This window comes from Trachurus trachurus (assembly GCF_905171665.1).
Source record: "Trachurus trachurus genome assembly, chromosome: 17".
NCBI lineage: Eukaryota > Metazoa > Chordata > Actinopteri > Carangiformes > Carangidae > Trachurus > Trachurus trachurus.
In genome coordinates this window covers 11,979,810-11,991,871 of record NC_139900.1, presented here as the reverse complement: position 1 = coordinate 11,991,871, position 12,062 = coordinate 11,979,810, and the positions used below count along the sequence as shown (strand labels likewise).

Here is a 12,062-nt window from a genome sequence, read left to right as displayed (position 1 = left end):
TTTCACTTTGGAAGATCGTGAATGTTTAGTCCTTTTCCTCTTCTCTGATACCACTCTACCAAGAGTCTTAGCGCAGCCCAAGTAACTAATATTCTGCATATATCCAAAGTTTATATTGTCATATTAATTATGGACTGCATCCTTAAGAAGCTCTTCTCTCTGAAGTGTTCATCTGCAGCTCCTGTGACAGCCTCGTTCGCCGGCCATGAGATTACAACACCTCCATGATTGATGAGCCCTATTAATGCTCTCATGCATTCATCAAAGTCATTTTTTAAGGCATGAGAACATCATGCAGTCGCCAAAATATGCACTTTAGGTATACTGCCAGAGGTGGCTGCGGGGGTTATCGCGCCACACAACATCAGTCAGCGCGCTCATTAGGGATGCGGTTACATGTGTGATCAAATATATGACCGCTCTTTAATCAGGTGGCTGTACCGGCCGCTCTGCCTGCTGCTGCTGCTGCTGCTGCTGCTGCTGGGGACGAGAGGGAGATCAATTGGCACAGGGCAAAGGGTTGCGATTGGGTCTTTGTTCCCGAGAGAGTCGGATTCATCCATCAAGCAGTGGGCGTGTTAAGTAGAAACACACTTAGCGTATGGCGTTCTGACTTGTCAGACTTGCCAAACCTCAGGTATGTGATGTGAATGACTAGATTTCTCTTAATAAATAACCTAACACAGTCCATGCTTATTTTATCATAATGAACGAGTCTCTCAGTGAAAAACATAAACATAAAATCCAAAAGTTTACACCGCACAGAAAAAACTAAAACTTAAAGAAGTTAATGCAAGTAAATTAGTCTGGATGTTTATCTTCTTCTTCATATCAACATTGGTCTTTTACACATTTCTGTTTTCTATAGCAACCGATACAGAAGAAAAAACATTTCTTAATTTAAAAGCTGCGTTATTAATATATTTCCATTAACAATGGATTAATTGCTATGCCAAACGTATGAATAGGGCTGTGTATCTTGATCTCTCTGCAGTTCTCTGCAAATCTGCAGAGAAGCAAGTTCAGGCTAGGCGTAGGGTTCATGTGTAACCTGAATGTCGTGGCTCAGGGTCAGAGAAGGATCTGTACTTCATGTACTGTACATGAAGCCATATATTAAACACCACCTACCCAGCACCAATCAGCAGACACACAAATATTTTGCAGCAGATAGCAGTTTAAAGGCCTGATAGTTTGCTGAGGAGGCGGTGGAGACCAAAATTGAGCTAAAAGGACTGAGCACTTGTCAAGTCGCCAGAAACATTTTCTTTGCCAACTTTATGAGCTGCCGTACAACAACCAAAACATTAATAATGCTTTGAATGATTTTATTTGAAGTCATTATTTAGGACAATGATATGTTTGTCCTGCCTGCCACCTGTTATTTTGAGGCCTGAGAGTTAAACGTCCAACTCTGTTTTAAAGATATAACACAGCAGCAACACGACATGACATGAGATAAAATCGGAAGACTTGTATGAACTATGTAGTGATGAATTCAGCCTATAAATATTGTTGTCATGCCTGATGTTTCTGCTGGAGGTTTTTATTGTATCGGCTCATAAAAAAACAAAAACAAATCCCCTCCCCCGACACTATTCAGGAGTGACATGTTCCATTTCCATCTGACAGGTGGTCACTTATATCGTAAATCCCTTAAGGTATGAGGAGTGCATACGTTTTACAGAGTAGCCCGAAAGGTAAACACATCTGCATGCTGATAGTGTGTTTGTCTGCGTCGTTGTATCGACAAGAGAACCTGAGAAAAGCCAAAATAGAATCAGCCCCTCTTTGTGTTTATAATTAACTTTTAAATATCTAAATAGCTTTTCTCCATTGTTGAACCAAGAAACACACATAAAGACAGAAATATGAATCACCGCCACCACCACTCTGTAGAAATCTTACTTTTCATAATCAGCTCTATTGCACTCAGTGTCAGAATGGGAGGCCTACTAAATGTACCATGTATAACACAATGTGCTCAGGGCAAACACCTTGATTAAACCTTACAAGCCGAACATGCAGCAAGAATCACATTAATTGGTACAAGCCTTGCAGATTTTTTTTGCACCTACGAGCTCTGCATGTTGATGAGGGAGGGGAGAGGAGGAAGAGCAGCTCGAGCAGGGCGGAGGGATGTCATGCACAGAATAATGAAGTTTAAATAGATATATTTAAAAAATTATGTTTGGCTCAATTCACAGTTGCACTCATCATCAGCCTCTTACTTAACTACATACAGTATCATGTTTATTTGGCGCCGTACAGACAGCAACACTACAACAGAGGAAGTCTTGGTATGTTAAAGTCTCACATGAAACATTGAAAATGACATACACTGTATATGTTTTTGTAATGTTAGGCTGGAATCTGATATATGTAGTGCTCAAGAAATACAATAACTTAAAGGGATAGTTCAACATTTTGGCAAATTGGCCCATTACCATAATCCCTATAGTTTTAGGAGTAGGTTCGTGACCTTCAATTGTTGGTGCAAGTTATTTTTAGAACGGCGGAGCAGAGCCATGAGCTGCTCAGAGCTACACTACAGAGGCTAATGGGATTTCTTGGTTTCCCTAATCAAATACACAATCCAACAACTCCAAAACGCTGTCGTGGACAAGTTGTGACCTGCACATTCACCAAGCTATGAGATAATAATGGAACATCACGAGACGGAGTTGTTTTCAAGCAAATGCTGAGACTGCTTGCTGAAAAACTGCCCCTGACGGGAATGCGCATCAGCGGTTTTGCATGAATTTACCTCTAAAACAACTCTGTCTGGTAACGTTGTGTTATTATCTCATAGCGTGGTGAATGTGCAGGTCACAACTTGCCCACCAGAGCGTTTTGGAGTTGTTGCATTGTGTATTTGATGAGTTTGATGAGGGAAAGCAAGAAATCCCATTAGCCTCCGTAGCGTAGCTCTGAGCAGCTCACGGCTCTGCTCCACCGTTCTAAAAATAACTTGGTTCAACATTTTGGCCAATTTGCCAAAATGTTGAACTACTATCCCTTTAACTTTAAATAACTAAATCTTAATGTAGGGAGCAGAAATACAATTATGCATGTTCAGATTATGTACTATTTTTTACTGCCAACAAAGTGGTATATACTATAGATTACTACTCCTATGAGAGAATACAGTATAATCACCATACTACAAAACCAACTCCCTAGAGTGTGACACGTCATACATTTCATTAGTAAATTAAAATATATTCACATATTTTATTCAGCAAATTTACCATTGGTTATTTTTTGGCGCTTTTTATGCCTTCATTTGACAGTGGAAGTGAAGATGAACCAGAAAAGCAGGGTAGAGGTTGTGTAGGAGAGCAGTAACGCCCTTGTTGAGTGCACCCTAATCATTCAGTCCCCATTATTGCAAAGCTCTTATTAAATTCTTTTAGTTTAACTTCTTCGGTCCTAAATCTTGTGGCTCCTTCTGTTTCTTATGGTAAAGTTATGAGGGACAATCTTCATTTTATTGTGTGCTAAAAAATACACTGTTTTACCAAATCAATGAAAGCAATCATGTTATCAGATAAACAGTTATTGTGCGTCGCTGAATCTGCAATGAGAAATAGTTTTCTTTTTCTGTTGTTTTGACTTCTAAAGGGAGTATACAGATGAGGGGCTGCACTGACAACCTCGTGGAGGAAAGTGTTAAAGACGGAGACAAGTTTGAAATGAGACAGAGTGCAAACAACTACTGAAATGCCCCCACTGGGTTAATCAAAGACGCTTCTGTTGCCCCTCCCAGCTGGATGTCAGTCATCTACCGCGCACACACACCGCAGATGTGTGTGGATCCTCTAATGAAGCCTCCTTTGTCCCAATGTCACAAGGTTTAGGCTGCTCCGGTGCTGAAATGAGGCCCACCATGCTGAGCTTGAGGTTTTGAAGCTCTTGTTTTAGAAGCTGCAGCAGCGTCACCTCCCACAGAACAGACATTCTGGCAAACACGCTCAGACGTACAATCTGAGCAGCTTCCCTTTTTGTTGTAGCTGAACCGGTGGAGTCGGGAGCTCTGCTCACTTAGATCCCAGATATGCCGGGCCTGTCATGTACTGAACTGCAGACAAAATCTCTAATGAGAGTTGCCTGTTATAGATACCTGGCATGTTAGCTCACTCTTTGCTTCAGACGTCTCTGCCATCTGTCTGTCTCGCCCCCTTAATATGCACGTTCAGAGGAAATGTTGTGATTTTATTGTGGGGCATGCCTGCGAGCAATCAGTTCTACAAATTTCTTTCGCTGGGATTTTTCCATGTGCGCCGCTATAACGCTAACTATCCGGGGATATGATAAATGGTCACATTCATCAACGCGCACAAACACGCTACTGTACACTTTCTTGTACTATCTCCCAGCACATCAGATCCTGTAATATAGTCATCTATCATTAAATTTTCCCGTCTTACAAATGAGGAGAGAATAGCGTGCCAATTAATCTTCATCTAACACCCACCGTGCCTAGCAAACATCCCAGTATTGCTGGTGCTTTCCTCATTTTTGGCACTGGTTGTCTGTGCAGCCTCGTTTATCTCCGGCGCTCCGACTTCAGCTGTTACCCCGGCCAGGAAAGAGGAAATCCAAGTCTCAGCAGATGCAGAAATAAGACCAGCGATACAGTATTAAAACCAGGAATATAGTGACTCTAAACAGTCTTCCTCATGAGTTCACACAGAGCCGAATCATTGCCTGGGGTATACATACAGCTTCCCCCTCTTCCCCCCTTTACCCTCCTCACTCCTTATTACAATATGAAGCAATAATGGAAAAAAAAAAAACAGAGACAAGATTGCCATTTTGTTCCTGACTCTAATTGCAGATTAAAGACAAAAAGTGGGTCCGGCAGATGAAAATGTCACTACTTTGTCACTTTCCTTTCTGAAGAACGGCTCCACTATTAGCCTCACGTCGCGGCCTTCAGAGCAAATGACTGTTTGAAGGCAGCGGGGGCCTGTTGCCATATGGCACAAGACAGCGACGGAATTGAATAAACAGAGGAGATTTGCGAAAACAAAGCAGCAGGAGTGCGTCATTAGACAGCAGTTGTCCGTGAGAGAGACTGCAATTCAAATAGGCAGAGGGGTCACACAGAGAGTAACAAAGTGCGAGGATCAGTGTGAGGGCTGCCATAGTTAATTTTTACACCGCTTGCTCCCCCTCCAGCTACAGAGCAGCAGCAGCCATCAGATACAGCTATAGCTATACAGTATGTTCCCACTCAAGCTGTTTGCCTTTTTTTTCTGTAGCGCAACCTTTACGGAAGTACAGGAGGGTTAACTCCTCCGAGTGATAATGTGATGCATTATGTATCGCCAGAGGGAAATCCTCTTAATGCGAGTGGCTCCGTCCTCCAGGAGGTCAGAGGCCGGGGTTAGCGTCAGAGTGACACACCTTCAGGGATTCAGAGCCGTACTTATAGGACACTTGAGCAAAGTTAGTGAAGGAGGAGAGTTTTAAGGTCTCGTGTGGTGTACATTCATTTACAATGCGGCAGTCGGACAAAATCCTCACTGCAGTTTAAGGCCTTCCTTAGTTCACAGGTTCAGTGATTCTCAGTGTCCAGCTGTTTTTTAAAAAGTTGATGGAGTCAGTACAAAGTTATGCAACAAAAAAGTTCCACACCAGACACAAAAGACAGAAGACGAGTAGCCCATCAAAAGAAAAATAAAACAATAATATTACATTTACAGAAGTCGTTTAGGAAAATCACGTTTTTATTCATATTGTTTACGTTTTACAGCCGTGCTAGCATTAATGCTGTACAGTAGGGCGCAGTGCTATGTGATTTTTTAGCCATCTGGAGGTTTATGCTCGTCGGTGCAAACAACTCCGTCTTGTAATGTTGTGTTCTTATCTCATAGCGTGGTGAATGTGCAGGCCACAACTTGCCCACCAGAGCGTTTTGGAGTTGTTGGATTGTGTATTTGATGAGTTTGATGAGGGAAACCAAGAAATCCCATGAGCCTCCGTAGCATAGCTCTGAGCAGCTCGCGGCTCTGCTCCGCCGTTCTAAAAATAGCTTGCATCGACAATTAAAGGTAACGAACCTACTGCTTAAACTATAGGGATTATGGCAATGGGCCGATTTGCCAAAATGTTGAACTATCCCTTTAAGGTCTATCCACAGAAAGTGCCTTTTAGTTTGTGTAAAGACTTGTCCCTAAAACAATTGTGATTTGAGTCAAGGAGTCCTGAAAGTCATCGATTTCATCCTCTGGGGACTGTTAATGTCGGTACAAAATGATATTGCTAATATATTTCAGCCAGAACAAAAGCAACATAGGACACTTAAAAGTCGACACTAAAACTCACATTTCATGAAAGGATCCTCTGTACAGGACACTGTTTTGAAAGTGGCTCCGACGTCACAGCAGCAAACACTTATGACCTTTAGTTCTGAGCTTTGACAACAACCCCTGGTCACAAGACTGTACTACGTATTTAATGAATGTATGTCGGGTGTTGACTGTGAACGGTCTCATTTGTGAACTCAGGACAAGTGAAATGTGATCTGCTTTTACATAAGCGTCCCTCTCCTGACAGTGTGTGTTTGTGCGTACATGTGAAGTGTATGAGTGTGTGTCTGCGTGTTGACTCGATGCTTTAATGGTGTTTGATTAGGAACAGATTGCTTGTAGGCTCCAGCGCATCAACTCCAAGTAGGTCAATAAAAGCAGGTTGACTGTTTCAGTTCACCGTTCATAACTCTAATTCTTCCAGCCCCCCAAATACTATAAGCTAATTTTAAATCATCAGGGCCTCCTGATGTATTTGGGTTAGGGTGTCACACCTTTCCACATCCTCAAGGATTTATATATCACTGCTTCAAAAAGCATCTGGAGCCCTAATAAACCCTAATGTGACCAAAACCAGGGGCACATTAGCTCCGCCATCTCATTACATCTATGAGTCATCGCTGCCAGTATCATATCAGATCAATTCAAGCGCAGTCATTGTTGGCTTTTGTCTGATTGTTTGTTTTTATGTCTTTCCCCCCGCCTTGTGAAAGGAAATTGGCTAAGAAGCGTAAGGAGACACTGAACAGCACCCGCCAGGAAATGACAGTGATGGTCAACTCCATGGACAAGAGCTACACGGAGCAGGGCACCAACTGTGACGAGGCGCTCTCCTTCATGGACACACACAACCACACGCTGAACACCCGCAGCGAGTGTGCGCTCACACTCAACGGCCGCAGCGAGTGTACCCTCACACTCAACGGCCGAGGTAAGACAGGTCAGCATCAGCCCTATACCTGCCTCTTTTTTTTTTTTTTTCTTTCTTTTTTTTTTTTTACAGTCACACACGCCGAGCAGGCTGGAAGCAATTTATTTGGTTTGGTCAGGTGAGAAAGAAATCAAACTTGGCTGCACAGGACATAGTCGCACTGGGCAGGCTGATGAAAATGTGAATCTTGGTCTTCTTCCAAGTCAACCGTGGAGTTAGGAACATTTTTCTAAGTAAAATAACAACAACTCATTCTTGCATTTAAAATTTCAACATTTGAACAGACGTGTCCTGGTAACATAATTGTTTTGACTTCCTGCTACACAAAATCTCAAATTTTGCAGAACAATGGGAATCAAAACTCTTTTTTTTTTTATTACCACGATAAAGGTGTTTTTGTTTCTTTCTTTTTTTATCACTTACCACAACTAGTTGCATAAATTAGTTTTGAAAATGGATTTTTAATGAACAACTGTCTTCACATCCCTTTGTTTTTTGTTTTTCTGCCTTGTTCCACCCAAGACTTTATTCAGTGCGTGCAAATGATTTGACAGTAATTTTGTCGCTTTTGAAAAACTACCCGTTGTTACCAGCGCTCTTGGTAGTCAGCAGGGAAACTGCTTCTTCAATACAGCTGAAGAGAATTTACTTTCGTTTGACAGAAAATACTTTGATATGATTTTGGGAGAGATTGTTTCATTTTTTTCATTCTTCTTCACAAGCCCTGAAGGGTTTGTTCTATCCTTTTTACATATTCTGCTTTTAAATTTCTTTAGTTTCTCTAATTATTTTTTGTCAAATTAGGTAAAAGTAAACTTAAATTGGCATTATTAATAATTTAGGCTACATAAAGGATCCAATTGCTGATACTCACACCATAACTGGTCAGCTGTGGAAATGTTTGTGGAAACATGCTTGTTAGTAGTCAGAGGAGTGTCTGCTATTCTGATCAATAAGACATCTGGAATAGCCTACCTAAAACTGGCCTCAAAGCCTCTCAAATAAAAAATGAGCACCACTAAAAGTCTGTCATGAGGTGCTAAACTCTTGTTCTGTTTTCAACTCACGGTGGAAATACACAACACATAGGCTACTAGACGTGCTGCGGTGTGATAACCTTTTAATTTTCTCCGTCCCAGGTTAAAGTTAATACTTGGTTGATAGACAGCTCGGCTAAGTCTGCACCCAGGGCTTGACCTGGTATAATCCCAGGCAAAACCATCAGATTAAAACTCTGCAGCAGCTTCTGTCTCCGCACCCCTGCAGGGGATGAGCCCCAAAGATGCTCTGACCTTGATTAACTGTCTGTTAGTATAGGATGTTCAAATCTGTCTGCCAGCGTAAATGATTTAAATGCATTACTCTGTAGGCTACCCGGCCTGTCAGTGTAGGCTAATGTCTTCTATATTGTATTCTAAGATTTGGCGTGCTCTCCATGACCTTACATGACTGTCAATAGTGTCACTTTGGCTCAAAACATCATGACTGGCAGATTTAAGCTTACTCCTGAACAACCTGCACTCATAACCCAAACCCTGTTATTGACAGTTGGCTCTGTTGTACAAAAAGCCCTTATTTTGTTGTGCGACCAGGTGACACTTCAGGTTGCCAAAAGGCCAAATGGGCATTTGCTCTATTGTCCATATGAAAACTGCTCTACTCTGGCACAGAAAAAGCAGAACTGGGATAGCTTTGAGGTTATTGAACTACCACTCTTAAATTATGATTCTGTTGTGGACCAACTTTAGAGTTAGCAGTTATTTTGTAGATTAAGTTTTTACATAAATCGTAATCTAACGTAGGCTATGTCATATGCATAAGGATAGGCTACTTTTTTGTGATACGTTTTTTATTTTATTTTTTTATTTTTTGTTAAATAAAACCGAGATGTAGCAAGCAGTAAATGTGCAAAAAACAACAAAAAGAAAAGAAAAAAACATAGATTAAAAGAAAAGCAAAAAGAAAAGAAGACAACACTGACAGAGATAGGCTACTGTTAACACTAATAGTAAATAATGAGTAGCCTAGCACTTTTACATTTAAAAGACTCAACAGTTTATGAAATCAATAGTTGTCATTTGTAAGTATGATGATTCATTACTATACAATACACTCAATTTTTAAAACAGTTATTTGTACGTTTTTCCTATTCTATATAGTCAACATTAGCATTAAAGGGATAGTTCAACATTTTGGCAAATTGGCCCATTGCCATAATCCCTATAGTCATAGCAGTAGGTTCGTTACCTTTATTTGTCGGTGTAAGCTATTTTTAGAACGGAGGAGCGGAGCGGCAGGCTGTTCAGAGCTACACTATGGAGGCTAATGGAATTTCTTGGTTTCCCTCATCAAACTCATCAAATACACAACCCAACAACTCCAAAACGCTTTCGTGGACAAGTTGTGAGCTGCACAATCACCACGCTATGAGATAATAATAGAACGTTACGAGACAGAGTTGTTTTAGAGGTAAATTCATGCAAAACCGCTGATGCGCGTTGCGTTCAGGGACAGTTTTTCAGCAAGCAGACTCTGTATTTACCTCGAAAACGGCTCCGTCTCGTAACGTTCTATTATTATCTCATAGCGTGGTGATTGTGCAGGTCACAACTTGTCCACGAAAGCGTTTTGGAGTTTTGGGATTTTGTATTTGATGAGTTTGATGAGGGAAACCAAGAAATTCCATTAGCCTCCATAGTGTAGCTCTGAGCAGCCTGCCGCTCCGCTCCTCCGTTCTAAAAATAGCTTACACCGACAAATAAAGGTAACGAACCTACTGCTATGACTATAGCGATTATCGCAATGGGCCAATTTGCCAAAATGTTGAACTATCCCTTTAACAGCTGTTTAAATAATAGTTTGCCAACACTGTGTTTACAAAAACAGAGTTAGCTCTTAGCATTAGCTTCAGGGCAGACTGATGCTACCATATCAGGGCTAAGCTGTTAGCATGCTAATTTCATTATAAGAAAACAAGTGATAGAATAGAAATATAAGCAAAACAAAACAAAACAAAACAACTGCTTTCACCCTGACTGTAGGTAGCTCTTGATGAGTAAGTGAATAAGATTTGACACCAAACTCATTTAATTTAATCTAGTTTGGTAAGTAAACAGCTGTTTGATAATGCTAACATTAGCTCTTTTTTAGCCATCTGGAGGTTTATGCTCCAACATGCACAGTGACAATAAAGATCTTAAACGGCATTAAATACATAGCAATAGCATTAAAGAGTATCTCAATTCCCAAACCACTTTTTTCTGCTGAAAATAAAATGTATTTGGGTGTTTATGAGAGTTGTTGATTGATTGTTCTTGACATTTTAGTCTTGAGGTATTTCAATTTGGCATATTTTGTTGTAAAAATGTTTGAGTGACTGCCCTCTATGGGTTGAAACAATCAAATTTAGCAGCTCCATTTAGCAACAATGACTTCCAGGTTTTACTCAGTTTGTCTATTAAAGATGTCTAAGTTGTGGAGTGTTGGTTAGGCCCTAGGGTACAAGATTTGTCAATATGTGTCTTATTGGGTTTATAGGAAGCTACTGTATGGTGCTAAACAAAGACAAAAATTGACGATATATTAATCTGGATTCCTGAGGCCTGAGTTAAATTTGTACTCCTTATACTTCTGTACTTTTATTGGAACGGTCCATTCACCTAAATCACAAAGAAACACATTTCTCTCTAACCTCCTAGCAAAGTAGTTTAATTTGCTCAAGGTCTCAGACATATCAGCCGCCACTGCCGCACAATGGAGGTGAATGGATTTTTGTTTGTTTGGCTATTTTTTTTTTAAAGAAGAAAAAAAGAGATGCAATTTGCCCCTGGGTATCTGTGTAAACATATTTTTTTGTGTTTTTTTTGTCATTTTGGTGAAGTTTTAGTAATTTGGAAAGCAGTCATACAAAGGGGAGTATTCTTGTACAGTGGTATTTTTTTTTCCTTTAAGTTGATTTTCTGAATACCCCATGCAATATTGAGCAATACTATTGACTATTGATGCCTCGTCGTTGTGTTTTCTTTGGTTTTCATCTGTAGCCGGATCATCACCTTCCTCCTTCACGCTGCCAAAAGCCAACACTCTCAGTACCTCCATCCCCACCAACTCCTACTACCCAGGTAAACATACGCTGTACACTATTTCCTCACGCTTATCCTGTATGTCAACAAAGAAGTGCTTAGTATGTGCAGTGATGTTGAGTGAAACCAGAAGGTGTGAAATCCAGTCAGCATGAAACCTGGAAAAGTAGCGGCATAGATTAACAAGAGACGATATTTTCAAACAAGTATTAATTAGCTGAACATTTAAGGCTGTAATGTGTGGTATAATTGTACCTAATAGAGTTCATATGTGCTTTAGAAATTAAATGATGATTTCACAAATGAGGAGGTAGATAAATTGACTTTAGATGGGTTTGCACCCCGCTACATCTCTGGTTATGACACAAAAATGTTTTCTATCGCTTTGCTGAGATGAAATTTAGCTGTTCAATTATGACTTCAATTTCTCCCAATAATATCTGTAATTGTGTGTCTTATGTAATCAGATCACAGCTCATTGATTAGATGGAGTAAAGGGCAGCTAGATTTATAATCAACTCAACTTACTGTATAATTAGCTTGTTTTTGAGAAAATATAAGTTTTTTGTCACGCAGTTCGGCAAGAAACCAAAAAACTGTCCGTTATTATTCTCTATTGTTGCTGTTTTTTTATTTTTATTTTTGTGAACTTATGTTGACTTTTTTTATTTATTGCAACTCTCTTTCCTCCTCCAACTTCTGCACTTGTTATGGGGGTATGAGCAGATCCCT

General features: G+C 40.3%; 1 protein-coding gene across 1 annotated transcript in view; it reads left to right on the top strand.

Annotated features, from left to right (window-relative positions):
• The window catches only part of LOC311000849 (receptor-type tyrosine-protein phosphatase mu), a gene marked incomplete at its 5' end in the record, with an annotated part of 166,989 nt that overhangs the window by 112,821 nt on the left and 42,106 nt on the right, over positions 1 to 12,062 (top strand). The window contains 2 exons of the mRNA XM_083991711.1: positions 7,031 to 7,194; positions 11,289 to 11,369. Of these exons, the coding sequence (XP_083847837.1) occupies positions 7,031 to 7,194; positions 11,289 to 11,369 (245 nt within the window). The remainder of the gene's footprint in view (positions 1 to 7,030; positions 7,195 to 11,288; positions 11,370 to 12,062) is intronic.